Genomic DNA, 15,564 nt, shown 5'->3' with positions numbered 1-15,564 from the left:
AGCGAAGCTCGAAATATCGAACGTGATATGGGTGATGGGGATCTAACGGTGATCAATATTGGGTATCTCTTGCGTTGCTGTGCCGAAATGTTTCTATTTCGATTTCGCGCCCCCAACGGCACACACGGCTGTCTTGAGTGGCTCGCTTTCTAGCCGTTCATGTACATATTTCCTCATGTGACGAGTTTATGGCAAGCTTAATCCTACAGCTTCGGCGTTTCTTTCATTGCTGATCTCAGCATGGGCGCCACCTGCTTGCGACTGTGCCTCGTCTGCTTCTGCCGCCAGCAGAGTCGCAGCTCGTCTGGCCCGTTTGTGTCGTCGAGTTTGCCATCGCCCCACGTCTCTAATTTGAGTTCGTCCTTGTTCTTATCAACGAATGTCTTGACGACCTTCACCGCTTCCTTGTTCAGAGCCCACACCATGAGATCCCTACTGAATCCATTGGTGTGTGAGGTAGTCATGATAGATGCGATATCGAGATGTTGCTCCTCCGCCCACTCGCGAAGTTCCTGCACCAGTGTCTTCTCGTCTCCGATCTTGCTCAGCATGTAGTCAAAATTCTGCACGATACTCGATACGCCGAGCACCATGTTCCCGTCGTTCCACTGCTTGTAGTCCTTTCGGAATAGATCTCTGTAGCTGAGGCCGGACACGTCTTCTTTGACGCGAGTGACCTCGTCGAAGAACTTCTCCCTGTCGTAGCCTGCCTCGCTGCCGAGTTTGGCCTCAATGAAGTCCACTGCCTCGACATCGGTATCGGTCGTCTTATCCTTGGACGTCAGATTGGTTGTGTCGATGAGGATCGGCCCCAAAGCCACATGCGCTAAATGGGCATCGACCTCCGTGCTGTCAGCCTCAGCAGACAGACTATCCCACGTGTCGCGGCAGCTCTCGACCACAAGGCTCATACAGCTGCCCGTCTTCCTCACCACCCGCGGGTCTCCATCCGCGGGGACCTTGCCCTCGTCCTCGTGGTGGTCCACACAGCCCACCACAAATTGGCTGTACGGCCCCTCCAGCTGGCCCGTCAGCGCGTTGTGGTCCACCAGCAGCCAGCGCGTCTGCGCCGGGTCCAGGTCCTTCACCTGCGCCAGCTCAGACAGCGTCAGCAGGTCGCCAGCCTGGACGTCCGTGTACTTGAGCACGGCGTTAAGCTCGGGCCGCAGGGCGAGGTCGGCCCTGGGCAAGTTGGAGATGGGGATGTGCAGGGTGTAGTGGGGTGGCGCATGCGAGCGAATGTACGCAAACAGCAGGGCCGAGCACAGTGAGTCGCGGTCTATTCTTGGTTAGCAGTCGTTGGGTACTCGGCGTGGAGACATTTCAGATATAGCGGGTGTAGGATTCAGGAGGACCCGGACGGGACGGGGCGGAACAGACCTGCTGATTCGTTGCCGACGACAAATGTCAAGGGCGTCGGTCTCTGGCTTGCTGGGGCTGCGAGGACCTTCTTTGCCCGGGCGAGAAACGCGCTTAACGAAGCGCGAGCAGGTGGCATAGTGATGGAGAGGGTATCAAATGATATGTGTGAGCTAAGAATATGCCGAGCGGCCGATTGATGCCTTGGGTGAAGTCAATTGGCAAGTTTGGAGGGTATAGAACAGCCCTCGTGCATATGAGGCAGGACTTCCCGAGCTAGGGGTAGCAGCAGCTTCGAGACCATTCAGGGTTGAATCCGCCAAGGAGCCGCACCAACAAGGAGACTCAATGGAAGCCTGTACTTCTAGGATGTCTGTTTTCCTGCAGTTGCGCATGCAGGTATGCGTCTAGCTACTACTCGAGTATGCCACCTGGTGATAAGGCCGTGGTGTCGAGTTCTGTTGGTTGCCTGAATGGATGAATCAATGAACCGATGGACGGTGGATGCTTTTGTGTGTGCTGTCGGCGAAGCGGCAACGAAAAGGGAGGGGCAGACAGTTGTCAAAGCTACGATCTGCGGTTAGACCAAGAAAGGTTAATAAGGTATGACAGAGGTTGACCTCGGACTCCCCAGACCAGGATGAGGGATCAAAATCTGAAGTGTCTTTCTCCAAGCCTCCAGAAGCACGTGCAGTCTTGTTAGTTCAAGTCTAACAGATAACCGAGTTGAGTTAAGTTGACAGACCGCCTTGTCTCTGTTGTCGAGAGCCGAAGAGAGTCGGCGCTTAACTGCAGTGAAGAGTCGCCAGTTTGGCCGACCTTGGAAAGTCTGTGTAACCAGCAGAATGGATGAATGGAGGGGGCAACAGGTAGCGATTGATGGAAGTGACGTTATCCCGAAAGCATTCTTAGCGCCTCCAAACTTCCCACTTGCAGTCCCCAATCTGGTGTAAGTCCAAGGCACAGCAAGCCAAACAGCAGTCGCAACTTGTGGGACTGGCCCGAAGCTGGATAAGCGAGAACCCCAGCAAATTCCAGCAAGGCTCCCCACAGCAAGGCACCTGAAGTTGATACATGTATGTATATCCCGTCGCCAGGAAAGGAGGCACAGCAATCGGATACGGGGCGTACATGTACAGTACACCTGGGCAGTATATCCATCTGCCTTAGCAAAGGCGCGCATATCTGCGTGAGGTCTCTTGTTAGCGGCCGTCTGTCGCACATCAGTCCGATGAGTGCGGGCGCCAAAATGGCGGGGGCGAATGACGAGCCCGAATTTGTCACTTGGACTCCGAAAAGCGGCGAATTGATATCGGAAGAAGGTCACTTATGGCTGGGTAAAAGCGCTTAAGTGTACATCTTATCGCGGGGTGCCAGTCCGACATGGATTCTAAGGCAGAACTGCATTGGATTGGGAATTCGGTTGCTAAGAGGAATTCCGGATACGCAATTTGGTGATATGATATGCCGCCGACCAACGGCCAACACACCTCCGCGGTACGTCACGCACGCACGCACGCACGCATGCAGACTCCCAGTCCACATTCTGGGGCGAAAACCATACCCATGATAGTTGCGGTAAAGAAGGAAAGGGTGCAGATATACAGTTCTAATTGGGGGCAAGCAGACAGGAACGACACTGCATTGGTTCCGCCAATAATATCTGGATCTGGGTCAATTGCTGCTGTCTTCTTCCGGGGATTCGCAAACTCCTGCTTCATTCACCAGACCCAGAAAGATAATTCTGGACAACGCCTGTACTGTACAGCACGCGAGCCGGGTCCATCTTAGACCATCATTAGACTCATCTTCAAGGCGGACCCTGAACCGAACTAGATCCGGGCCCGCAGCGCGCCTACTTATGTTAGGGTTCTTTATATACTTCCCGCTCGGCCCCATCCCCATTGTAGATAGATAGACTCGATCTGGTCGGAAATAGATATCAAGCCCCTCGCTCCCCGCCTACCCGACTTCAGTTTCCCCAGACCAGGACCTCAACCTTGCTCTGCTCTCGTACGCCAGATCGTCATCACAAACCATGGGCTCCCAGCCAGAGCCCGCCCCGGCGCTGCGCCTGGCCATCCTCGAGGCCGACACGCCCCTGCCCGGCACGCAGGCCAAGTACAAGACGTACGGCGGCGTCTTCACGAACCTGTTCACGCGCGCGACGGCCCCGGAGCCCGTCGAGTCCGTCCTGCGCATCACGCAGCACGACGTCGTCAACGACCTCTCGTCGTACCCGGCGCTCGATGACATCGACGCCATGCTCATCACCGGCTCCAAGCACTCGGCCTACGAGAACGACGAGTGGATCGTGCGCCTCGTCGAGTTCACCCAGAAGGCCGTCGCCAGCGGCCGAGTGAAGGTCGTCGGCGTGTGCTTCGGCCACCAGATCGTCGGCCGCGCGCTCGGCGTCCCCGTGGACCGCAACGACAAGGGCTGGGAGGTCAGCGTCACGGAGCTGAAGCTGTCCGAGGAGGGCAAGAAGCTCTTCGGTCTCGAGAAACTGGTAAGACTGCCCCCGCATCACCTACTTACGACTGGGGCATTTCTACTCGCCGCGAGCACTGACTAACACCGTGACAAAAACGAGCAGAGGATCCACCAGATGCACCGCGACGCCGTCTTCTCCTACCCGGCGGGCGCCATCCCCCTGGCCGAGACGGACGTCTGCCCCGTCCAGGGCATGCTGATCCCCGGCAAGGTCATCACCGTGCAGGGCCACCCGGAGTTCACCGAGGGCATCGTGCGCGAGATCCTCGAGGCCCGCCACGCCATCGCCATCTTCAGCGACGAGGTCTACGAGTCGGGCATCGACAGGGTCGCCAACGACCACGACGGCGTGGCCATCGCCCGCGCCTTCATCAAGTTCATGCAGGGCCAATAGAGAGCGAGAGAGAGACAGATCGGCAACCTTTGTGGCTCATGGCTTAGAGCAAATGGAGTAACTTTCCGGCGTTCGGGTGTTTGGGGTGGCCGGGCTTGGAATAGACAGACAAGACAGACAGACACATAACCGCACTTTACGAATTGAATAGTCTCATTTGGACTCACTTCATCCCAAGGTTACTTCAGTGCATATCCTACAAAGACATTGGTGAAAATGCAAATAACATTGAAGAAATACGTCATCTTCGCGCTTCATGCAGAACAATGTAAGCGGACGCCGCCTTTGATTACGCGGATGCAGGAACAGCTTGCGCTTAATCAGCCCCGTGCCTTTCCGTGATGCAGAATGCTAACAAATCCAGCCGCCAATACGCCAGAGATGCACCCTCTAAAAATGCCCTTCCATCTAAGTATCCTGAACCGTTGGTATTATTTGTTCCCCAATGCACCTGTCATGCGTTATATTAGTCGCTCGGCCGGGATGCCAGACCCCTTAAGCCCGTTGCCCCAGTCCACCATACCCGTCTCATCCTCGTCGTCGCTCCAGTCAGACGATTCTCGGGGTTCACGATCCCACCAATTTCGCTTCCCGCCTTGCCTCAACGATACGCCCCCTTTTGTTTGCCGTAACACCCTCTCGTGCTGCGCCTCGTCGTCCCTTCTCTGCCGAGCGATCCGTGCCTCGTCGAACATCTCGTCCCGCGTACGGCCTGGGTTCCTTCGCCGGCCGATACTTACGTTAAATCTCATCCGAAGGCCAATGTTCGTCCAGAAGCCACCTCGGGCATACCGCCAAGGCCGTTCCCGAAAGGCAAACACAATGCTATCGGCGAAGCCTTGTATACACAGCGAAATGAGAAATGCAAGTCGTAAGCCAAACGGACCGCGGCCATTTAGGGCGTCTTGATAGCGCTTGATGTCGCTTATGAAGGGCAGCACCCAAACGAGCATGTAGACAAGCGGATACAAGAAGAGAAGTCGGAGCTGCCGACGAATCTTGTCTCGGTTCCGAACAATGCCGTCTGGGTCCAGCACGTCATTCGAGAAAGGCAGCGCCGTGCATGAAAAGCAGCCATCCTCATGTTCCACGACTTGACTTGTTCCTCGTCGAGACGGGCGAAATATGTCGCGGAGAGACGTACCGAAGCTCTCGGGTTGGATGTCACTATCGAGTGAAACACGACTTGGATGTCGCTTAGGGTGAATAGGATCGAGTGGCTCGATATGTGGTGAGACAAGATAGATGTTCTCGGGAGCAGCGTCAAGCTGCCTTTGACTACCGGGATTGGATGTTTGTTGGAAATTAGGAACCTTCCAGGATATAGCCTTATTGTCAGTATGGGCGTCCAGATGCTCCTTTCCACGTTTGAAAACAACTTTTGTAAGCAGAAAGGTTCTACAAGAACAGTGCAGCTTCCTTCCTCGAGAGCCTGAGCTGTGAGGTGGCTTGGGGATCAGATCATGTCGATTGAGGGTCTGTGAGCGTGGCACTTGACTGTCGTCGTTGTCTGCTGTTGTAACCATCGCGGATGAGCTTCGCCGGCTATACCGCCGCATCAGCAGCCTGACATAGAGGTATATACAGGAGTATATGACGATGAGAATGACAAAGTTGACATATCGCGGGATCCAGGAGAGAGCCATTCGATACCAGCTTGGGTGAGTCGGAAGGTAGCAGTATTCGCCGGTGTCTACGTAGCCAGGGGTGCCTTTGATAAACGCCAACGAAGCCATGATGATTGGAACAAAAACGTAGAAGGCGTAGGCGAAGTGACGATAGGGGTAGAGGCCTTTTCCACCTCCCGCTCGTCTCGGGTATACAAAATACAAGGCGGAGTGAATGGCGATGAGCAAAACAGCCACGTCGGAGGATTCGATCCCCAATGCGAGAAAGAAACCACTGGCCTGACAAAATGCTGAGTCGGACGAGATCCGGTCCTTGCGAGTTAGACTGACAATCGGGTACACGGTGAACCATAACGACTTCATGAAATCACTTTGGATAAGTAGCATTATTAGGCTTTGTATGTCAGCAATAGATACACCACATCTCGGTGGGATTGACAAACATACTCATGTCGAAAACTCCGCCTCATTTTGGCAAACCAGTAGAACGAAATGACGGTGGCGATGAGGCTAGTTAAGGAGACACTGAGAGAGACAATCGCAAAGGCTCGGTGATGAGGGTCTCGATGTTCACCTGAAGGGGCCAATATCCTGCCATCTAACAGATCGAAGAGGGCAGTCATAGTGGGTGAGGTTATTGGCTACACGGCCTCATCGGGCCACCTTGCCTTCGACGATACCTAGGAAGAATCGAATCAAATGATGGACGGCGTACACAGATCATGATACGCTTTCAAGAAATGAACCGTCTGTCGCTTGCATGACGATCGTATCGTTTCTCCGGGATCGTTCTTCTTGGAACAGGGACCAGTATTGATTCGGCGGCAAAGGAAGACGAGGCAGAAGTAATGGTGTGCCAGCTTGCTTTCGAAAGCAAATGGACCGTTGTTTGAGCTAAATTGAGTCGAAATGACAGAATGAGGCGTTTCCCACGTTGCAGCTACAGTTTGGTGGGAAGACTAGAGGAAGAACCACCTGGCAAGCATGCTGCTCCAAGAAGAGAGTACGATTTCGTCCTTCAAAGATGGCAGGTGTCCAAAGCAAGTCGTTCTTTCTTCTAAAGTGAGAAGGGTCTTGATCTGGAAAAGAAACGTGCCACAACGCTGGTGTGTAAGATGGAAAGAGACAGCCACGCAGGAAAGAGCGACGAGTTGGCAGTGACACTTGACAGAAAATGGAATTTGGTGACGCAGGAGGCAAGTAGGTAAGGTCCATATGGCAGGCATATGGCAGATGCGTGCGTCCCAAGTCAGCCTCAAATACCTGACATGACCAAAATGCAAGGAGACCCTCGCATGCTGCGAGTCACGAGAAACAAAAAAGGGAATGCGGGAATGCACAGCGACGCGAGGCGGGAACCGAGAGCAAGAGGCAAGACTAGGCCTGCATCCCCATCACGCATTGTCCCATGCACGCACATTACATTACATGGACATACACATACGTGCAATCCTCCGTCCGATCGGCTGGGACAATCGTTTTTGCCAAGCACGCCTAGCTGCGACATGCATTTGACCGGTCCAGAGGATGTAATTGGCGCCGCCTCTCCTCCTTGGAAGCCTAACCAGCGAAGCCCAGCACAGCACAGCACAGCACAACAGAAATGCAAACGCAACGCCTCAAGTGCCTCCCACCGGTCCTTAGTCTCGGGTAAGAGGCTGGGGCCTCCACGGGGCTAGCAGCTCGCACGAAATGAGCTAGTTGGAAGCTTGCGGCGGCAGGAGGTCAATGGTTCAGCGGTTCAGGGACAACGGGCGGTAAGGGCTGGCTCGAGTCCACTCCTCGAGGGGTGGGCGCTGTCGTTGGACGGGAGGGGCCAGCGAGGCGAGCGAGGGCAGGAACAAGCACAAAGAAGCAAGGCGATTGAGCAATGTATGATGCTGTAGGCGTCCACAATGTCTCGGCACAAGTCGCGTTTTGGGCGGTGATATCCGCAAGCCATCCCGATCACCTACGGGCTAGTCTCCCGTAAGAAATGACAAAATGCCCAACACGGTTGCGAAGAAAACGTCCACCTACCATCAAAGACGCATCTCCGACGAGAAACATGTTTATGAACGCATGGTCCAGCAGTGACTAGCCCCATGGCGTGGACGACGAGTGTGGACGGACTGTCTCTCTCCTCACCTTAACTCATTCTCTCCACACGTCAGGAGGGGTAAAAGCCGCGCCGGCTGCGGACTTGGCTTGACCGGCGGGTGTCCAACGGCGGTCTGGAGCGATCCATCGTCAACGCCTTGATGCTTTTCCACTTGCTTCACCGCTTCAACATGTTTCGAAGTGAGCACTCAATATGCTTTCCCACCTGATCTGGAATGAAGGAGGCCGGCGGCTGTCGGGCGACAGCAGTAAAGGGATGGCGGGCAAGGCAGGGTCTGTCGAGGGAAAAAGAAACAAACAGGGAGAGCTATCATCATTCGTCCCAGTTATTGGGTTAAGCTTTTCCAGGGGTGGCACAGACCAGTAATTACCTACATTACGAGTGTGGCACACCTGCACACAGACATTTCATCCCCTCAAGATGCACCCAATCCGAACAAGTCTTTCTTGAATGTCTCAAAATGTCCAGCCGTGTCAACGTTTTCGCTGATAACGGCCATCAATGCTTCAGCAGACTGCGAAAGAAACATGAAATTATCAAAAAATAAAACGTACAACACCGAGGATTCGCTGGTCGTCACCGACCCAACTACTAGTTCAGCGATTGGCAGCTTAAGTACACGAGAGCGGACGGGATCGTCTGTATTCTACCATCTATGGTCGTACGTGAAATAATTCACATCCTAGTCCACTTATAGCAGCATTGCAATATTCTGGGTATAGGTTGCACAGAAAAATGTGTATACTATTAGATAAATAGAGGACAACAGTTATTAAGTCTTGCTGCGGAATCGACTTTCATCACCCAGAGGCTTAGCTCTCTCAATACTAAACAATGAACGAGAGTATCCCACCTTAGACGGCAACATCTACTTTACCCGGGTTTTGTTCTTGCCGCAAAAGGTGCCAAACGTGGAGCCTCACGGCTGGAGAGGGAAATACGACATCCAGGATATGGTATGTCAAAGGCAAGTACAGTGGACCAGTCAATTCAGAATGAAGTGCACAAAGCAAGTAGAAGAACCAGGTGGGCAAGCTGGAAAACTCAGTGGCTCGTCAATACTTTACAACATCTTTTCCCTAGGTGCTTTACCAGCACCCCGAATACACCCCTATTTCAGCACCCTCTCATTACGTATAGGCCTCGAAATTAAACTAATATGACCAATTCTTGTCGGAAAAGGCCCTCACCAAACCAGACCTTATCAGATTTATGCTTATCAGAGATATCAACTGTGAAACACTTTATCAGGAACACCTCCATCTTCATGACCCCGTCAGTTCGCATCGTGAGTAACATTATCAGACGCCTCCAGATTCCTCATGTGACAAGCTGTAGAGCGCGTACGAGCATATAAATCGGTAATGCAAAGTTCATTGAACTATGTCGATCATACAAAAGAGATTTGGGTGCTTGCACACCATATATATATACTGAGTAGTACCCTGTCTGGGCTTGGGGAGCTTACTACTTACTTAGGGGCTCCCGTTCTGTCACACCTCAACACTTTGTTCAACCTTTCGAAGTTGGAGTCCCCAGATCGTTTGCGTTTTCGGCTTATGATCTCACTCATAAAACTAAAAGGCCCGTTCTCGTCACAATATTGGCAAAACTGTTGCCATTGTTGAGCTAATTTGGCGATGTCGTCGAAAGGTTCCTCTAGCCTGGGGTAGAAGTCAAGTTTTTTAGCTCAGTCAATATTTCCATCGCACTTTCTATATCCATGAGGTCGAGGTGTGATGTTTTCGTTCAGTGATGAGTAATCTTCTTTCATAGTTCTTAACCGTGTTCTGACCTAGTCTTCAGAAAGAACCTTGATTTGAAGTGGTGGATTTCCACCAATCATATTGGTTGTCGTCTGCTAAGAAATCATCACACGCTGTACATACGGTTTGCTCCCCTAGTGCAGCGCACAGTCGGTAGCAAGTGCTCTATGGCGATGTTCTTCCAGAAGAGAATCTCTTCGGTAAAGAGCTTATGCAATATGAACATTTGTGACTAACTGTTCGTATAGATATAGTGCTTATCAATCCATAGAGAGAGGTTTCTTTGTAAAGCTGTGACGTGGATTCGTCGGGCGACCTTGAGGCTCCTAGTGTGACGGGCGGCTTAGATCCTAGCTTTGCCAGCATTATAAGAAAACTGAAATCTTCACTGTAAACCCTCAATATTCTCCTCATATTCTATAAGTTGTTGCCTAATAGCCCTTGCTGGATTAAAGTGGAGTAATTGGTACCTTTGTCTGAAGTTTGGATCGTATAGTATACATCGTGGGTCTCAAGTGTATTTTATACGATAGCAGCCAGCACATCAATTGCTGGTGTAGCTGAACCGTCTTCGGTTAGATAGACGCAGATCTCAGCGTCCCGCCTACCTTCTATATCTTTTGGCTCAGCTGTTGCAGTTATCAACACGCAGTCCTTATCGGACGTTTGCAGTTGGCTCTCCCCTAATATTGGAAACGGGTCGATATGGTCTTCTTGTAACTGTTATTAGTCGAAGGATTTAGACATTCTTAGGAATGGCTCGTTGGGCTCTAAAACATCTCCTCTTTCGAGCTAAATATAAATGAAGTATATAAGATCTCGTAGGGTGTTGTTGTGGTATTCGATGGTGAGATCATGACGGACGCTAGAACTTTGCACGACTCTACAAGCTGTCCTTGTTATAGCGGTATGGAGGACATGCCTAGGGATCTAGCATATAGCTTCTTTACCACCTGTATGAACTTACTTGGATTGTAATATTTGGAGATAGATAGAGTTTGCAATTTCTGCTTGAAATCGGATGCATCGTTAATAACTTTTTGGGCATCTTTTGTAACAGTTATGGTGGAAAGCTCTTGTACTTGATGCCATTGGGTGGATAGATATATTTTGAACGACATAGCTATGTGGAATTGCTCCTGGGGTTGTGGATGATATGACGGTACCGATGGTCGAGATATCCTAGTCTATTCCTCTTCTATTGCCATCAAGGCGGTGGAGTCTGTTAAGATCGTGTGACAATTGAGCTAACTGACAAAAGTGAGAACGTCCTCTTCAGAAGGACTCAATATGTCGGCTTATATGTTCTGTCACAGATCGAATGAGACATATGCCCAAGAATCAGTCGACAAAGAGGCTGAAGTTGATTCTGTGGAGCAGATTGCAGAAACGTTGTTACATTATCTGCAGTTATATAAAGGCAGAAGTATCTCGATTCCACAGGATTAGCATGGCAAATCACTACTACATCCGAGTCTAAGGCCAAGAATATAACTAAGCTGAAACGTAGTTGCTGAGATTATCGCGTGCTCTATCCAGCGGCATGGCTGAAAATATATCGGCGTCTTGGTAGGATTCACTGGCGGAATCGCTTTCACCACCTGCACGTGCTACAATTCTCAGAGCGCCAATGATATCCTCCCGATACATGTCCCCCGCCCGATCGAAGTGATAGTCAGCGAGCAGGGGCAGTTGCAAAGCTCCAGCACGAGACGTAATGCAGCCGTGCCATACATCGATTACTCGCTATATTGTGTGAGCCGCAAAACAACTACGAACATCTGAAGCCTTCCCCATCGGAATTCAGCTCCACCCCGAATCCACAGCCTCGCCGCACTTCGCGCCGCGGCAAAAGCACACTTTGATATTTTTTAGGCCATATCAAACAATCTGGTGATTGACGACATACACTTTTTTGCTAGCACTTCTCTCCAAGCCGTGATTAATAGCTCACTACCTAACTACCTTTGTCATATTCGGCCGACAATACTTTACCCCCAACGGACAAACGGACAGCCAGGTGAGAAAATACGACATGATTGGCATGATCGCCCCGTTCTCGTTCTTGCTTCGGCTAGGCTGCTGCTTGCCCTTCTCTAGTAACAGAGCATCTCATGACTTCTCGTTTGATGTGCTCACAGCAACGGCCGCCGACCTGAAAAGCTGGCAAGAAGAGGGCAAGTTGTCCAGTAAGCAGATCGTGGAGCGCTATCTAGCACAGATCGAGGCGAACAATGACTATCTCCACGCTATCATATCAACGGCACCACGAAGAAAGATTATCCTGCGGGCCATAGTCTTGGATATCAAGAGGTTGGTTGGTCTTCCGCTGAAGCCATTGCATGGCATACCAGTCTTGATAAAGGTAGGAACAACTTGTTCCTCCCAGAGACTTCCTCCTCCACCACCCAAGTTCAAATCATTCAAGCTCTAAGCCTTTGTACAGGACAATATCGACACCCATCCAAACCTTGGCATGCCAACAACTGCCGGCACATTTGCTCTGCAAAAAGCAAAAGCTGAGCGACATGCTCCTCTTGTTGATCAGGTATGAAATGCCAGCATCAGTGAACCCTACGGCATTCGAAGCTTAGCTTAGTATTCCGCGTTTAAAAGTTGATCAAAGCTGGAGCCATCATCATTGGCAAAGCAAACCTCAGCGCAAGTCCCTCCAGGAACCCATTTTCTAGACATACATCTGCTAACTGACACGACACAGGAATTAAGCAATTACAGGTCTTCCCCCTTGGCCGTGCCTATAGCTTGATGAAGCTGACCTTGCCTTATAGGGGCTCTCAAATGCCCAACGGTTGGTCCGCTGTTGGTGGGCTGACGCAATCACCCTACGTTATCGGTGGTAAACAATGGAATGATGGTTATGGTGGTCACAGCGTGAGCTCTCCCATCCCGCGATCAATTCAGTCTTGTATGCTGGTAGATAACACGTGTATTGCAGGCTGTTGGTGGATCTTCTTCCGGCTCCTGTGCTGGCGTAGCCGCTGGCTTTGCACCAGTGTCGATCGGCACTGACACAAACGCTTCAATAATGGTTCCTGCGACACGCAATTCTGTCTATGCCATGAAACCTACTCTAAAGCTGGTATCACAGCAAGGGATCTGTCCCATATCTAAGGACTTTGACTCGGCGGGTCCCATCGCCAGGTGTGCTTATGATATAGCGGTCATGATGGATGTTATAGTGAACCCTCAAATGAGAAAGGGTGCTAGTAGCTACACTTCACATGTCACAGGATCATTCGAAGGCATTCGCATTGGAGTTCTAGATCCGAAAGATTGGCACTTGGACACAACTATGTGCCGCCCAAACAAGAGTTTTGACGATCAAGTCGTAAGATTCTCTGTCCTTCTTACTAGATCGCTTCGTTTAGCATAGGAAGTTGACGTCTAATTAGGATAGGGAGGTGGTAGTTGCGTATGAAAAGCTCAAATATCTTGGTCCAGTTGTCAAAGAAGTGTCACTTCCAAGCACTAAAGAGCTAGATGTTGATGGCATGAACCAGATCACTAAGGTGATGGGTAAGTGGACCGCATTATTGACTATGGGCGAAGTCTCACACATTTGCAGATTCTCAATTCAGAACCACCATGGACAAGTATCTTGAGTCGTTGGCATTCAGTGAAGTTCGAAATTTGGAAGAGATGATGGCATTTATGAATGCTCACCACGAGAAGGAATTCCCTCGAGGTTCGACGAGCCCAAGGATCTTCGAGCCGCCGGGTACTGATCTTTCGTAGAGTCACCCAACATGAATCAACTCAAAACTGCCTTGGACTTTCAAATACCTGACGAAGAGTATCACAGAGCCCTTGATGATGTCAGAGATTTTGGACGACAGAGATCCGTCGATAAGTGCCTCGAAGAGAACGACGTTAACATCATTTTGGGTCGAGCTGACTCGAAGATCAACAACTATTACGTCAGCGCAGGTATGATACCTTTCTCTTTGTTAAAAGTGTTTCTTTGACTGACCAACAGGTTACCCAATGGCTGTGGTTCCTCTAGGCTATGCAGAGTTTAATGGCCGACCTTTCGGTCTCTGTGCGATTGCCAAAGCAAATCATGAGGGCTTACTGATCCGCTTCATGAGTGCGTGGGAGAAACGTTTCAATACTGAGAGGCGTCTTCCTACTTGGATTAGGGGCAATCCTCATTCGGAGAGACAACCACGAGAAAACAAAGTTCGTGGTCAAGAGTGAGCTGTGACAAGCTCCGTTCCAAAGGAAGATCATTATTTCATCGAATTCATATGCGAAATTCAATTTGTAGTATCACTAGTTTTCAGCCTACCAGAATGAATCTTGCTTCCAGACTCTATCTAGGCATTTGTCTCCCGTCATCTCTGTCAAGCTTGAATCTTCTGTGCGGAGTGACTAAAGAAGTGTCGAATCATGAGATGAGATATCGGAACCATGTCTACGCGATGGATGCTTACATGCTGGCCCAACACCCCTGTGTGAGTCATAGCTATTGAACATGATGCACTCCTCGAGCACAACTTCGAATATACCGGAAATTCAACGTGAAAACATCCATCAAAGTCAATTCTGTGAGGCTGACGTGAAGCCTTGAAGTAATGTAGTGGCTGGTTATACGGTCGACCAAGATTTTAATAACACTTGGGGCACTATACTGTCAGTCACGGCATTGCGTAGTCGTCCATGTGCCAGTGAGCTTTTGCGAGAATACTGGGATGATCCTGTATCGATAGAGCGCAGCTACAGCAGCGTCATGCGACAATACACGGACGTATTTAAGCATTGGCCATCCAGACAGACTTGCAGACGGAGATACTTCGGCTCACGACATTCGGACCAATGAGGTGAGCTGGGTGAGCCTCGCTGCTATAAGCTCACCTTGGGCTATCTCCTCGGGGTGACCGAGGTGATCTCTAGGTGATCCCTGTCTAAAGCCACCTGATTTCGTAAGAGCAACCATAGGGTTTAATTAATATAATGCTTTTAAGTATCTTCTCAAAATTGGTTCTCAATTTGACATCTAAAGTATCTCCTGACATTACCAACACAAGTATAAACAATATTAGAGACCTATCCTATCAGGTACTATCTACTAGATCAGAGACTACAAACAGCTCCAGGTCCTCGTGGCTTAACAGCATAGATAGCAGCCACCATCAATGGACTGGGGCAAACCCCATATGGCTATCTCGAGCGAGGCTGACAGCTTCCCGTTACTGTCATTTCCATACATGGCCTATCTCTCAGGGCATCCTACCTACCCATAGCCGCCATCTCCATACATGGCTGGTCCATCCCACTGTCTAGTCTGATCCAGAGCCGTGGATCTCAACCACGATCTATGAACTCTAACCCTGGCGAGCCTTCTAAGCCACACTATAGCCAACCATAGGTATCACAAACTCTATATCCCTGGTAAAAAGCCAACTATTAAGTCACCCTAAGCATTTTTAACGAGAAAGATCACAACACCCCAGGGCAAGCTCATAGAAGGAGACGACAGATCGTCTCCTCCTCTAACGGATCGTTCCTTAAAGGTACGATCCGTCCTTCTTAGACAGATCATACACTATAGAGAACGATCTATGTTCACTGCCTGACTGGAATAATCACTCTCCTCGTGTACTGGCTGGCGGTTTGACCATACCGCCCCATATGGGAAGAACAATTCATGTTACTTGACTCTATCTCCCCTAATGGAAGAAGGATCGTTCTATATAGCTCTATTAATTAAGACTTATAAAGAGATTATAGTCAATACTCTTAAAGCTAAAAAATAAGACCTCGAATATAACTTTAGCCGATTTGTCACAGGTTGCGAACCCT

General features: G+C 50.4%; 2 protein-coding genes across 2 annotated transcripts; one reads left to right on the top strand and one right to left on the bottom strand.

Moving 5' to 3' along the window:
- Positions 1–203: 203 nt before the first annotated feature.
- UCRPA7_1990 (putative dhh phosphoesterase protein) lies at positions 204–1,498 on the bottom strand (the record flags this gene model as incomplete). The annotated part of the gene is made up of 2 exons (XM_007914570.1): positions 204–1,279; positions 1,381–1,498. The coding sequence occupies 2 exons, from the start codon at positions 1,496–1,498 to the stop codon at positions 204–206; spliced, it is 1,194 nt and encodes a 397-aa protein (XP_007912761.1).
- Positions 1,499–3,397: 1,899 nt separating this feature from the next.
- UCRPA7_1989 (putative gmp synthase protein) lies at positions 3,398–4,246 on the top strand (the record flags this gene model as incomplete). Its single annotated transcript, XM_007914573.1, has 2 exons — positions 3,398–3,868; positions 3,956–4,246. The coding sequence occupies 2 exons, from the start codon at positions 3,398–3,400 to the stop codon at positions 4,244–4,246; spliced, it is 762 nt and encodes a 253-aa protein (XP_007912764.1).
- Between the last annotated feature and the right edge of the window lie 11,318 nt (positions 4,247–15,564).

The sequence above is a fragment of the Phaeoacremonium minimum genome (genome assembly GCF_000392275.1).
Source record: "Phaeoacremonium minimum UCRPA7 unplaced genomic scaffold PA7_03_scaffold_144, whole genome shotgun sequence".
Classification (NCBI taxonomy): Eukaryota; Fungi; Ascomycota; class Sordariomycetes; order Togniniales; family Togniniaceae; genus Phaeoacremonium; species Phaeoacremonium minimum.
The sequence above is the reverse complement of the archived record's forward strand: the minus strand, read 5'-3'. Positions and strand labels throughout refer to the sequence as shown.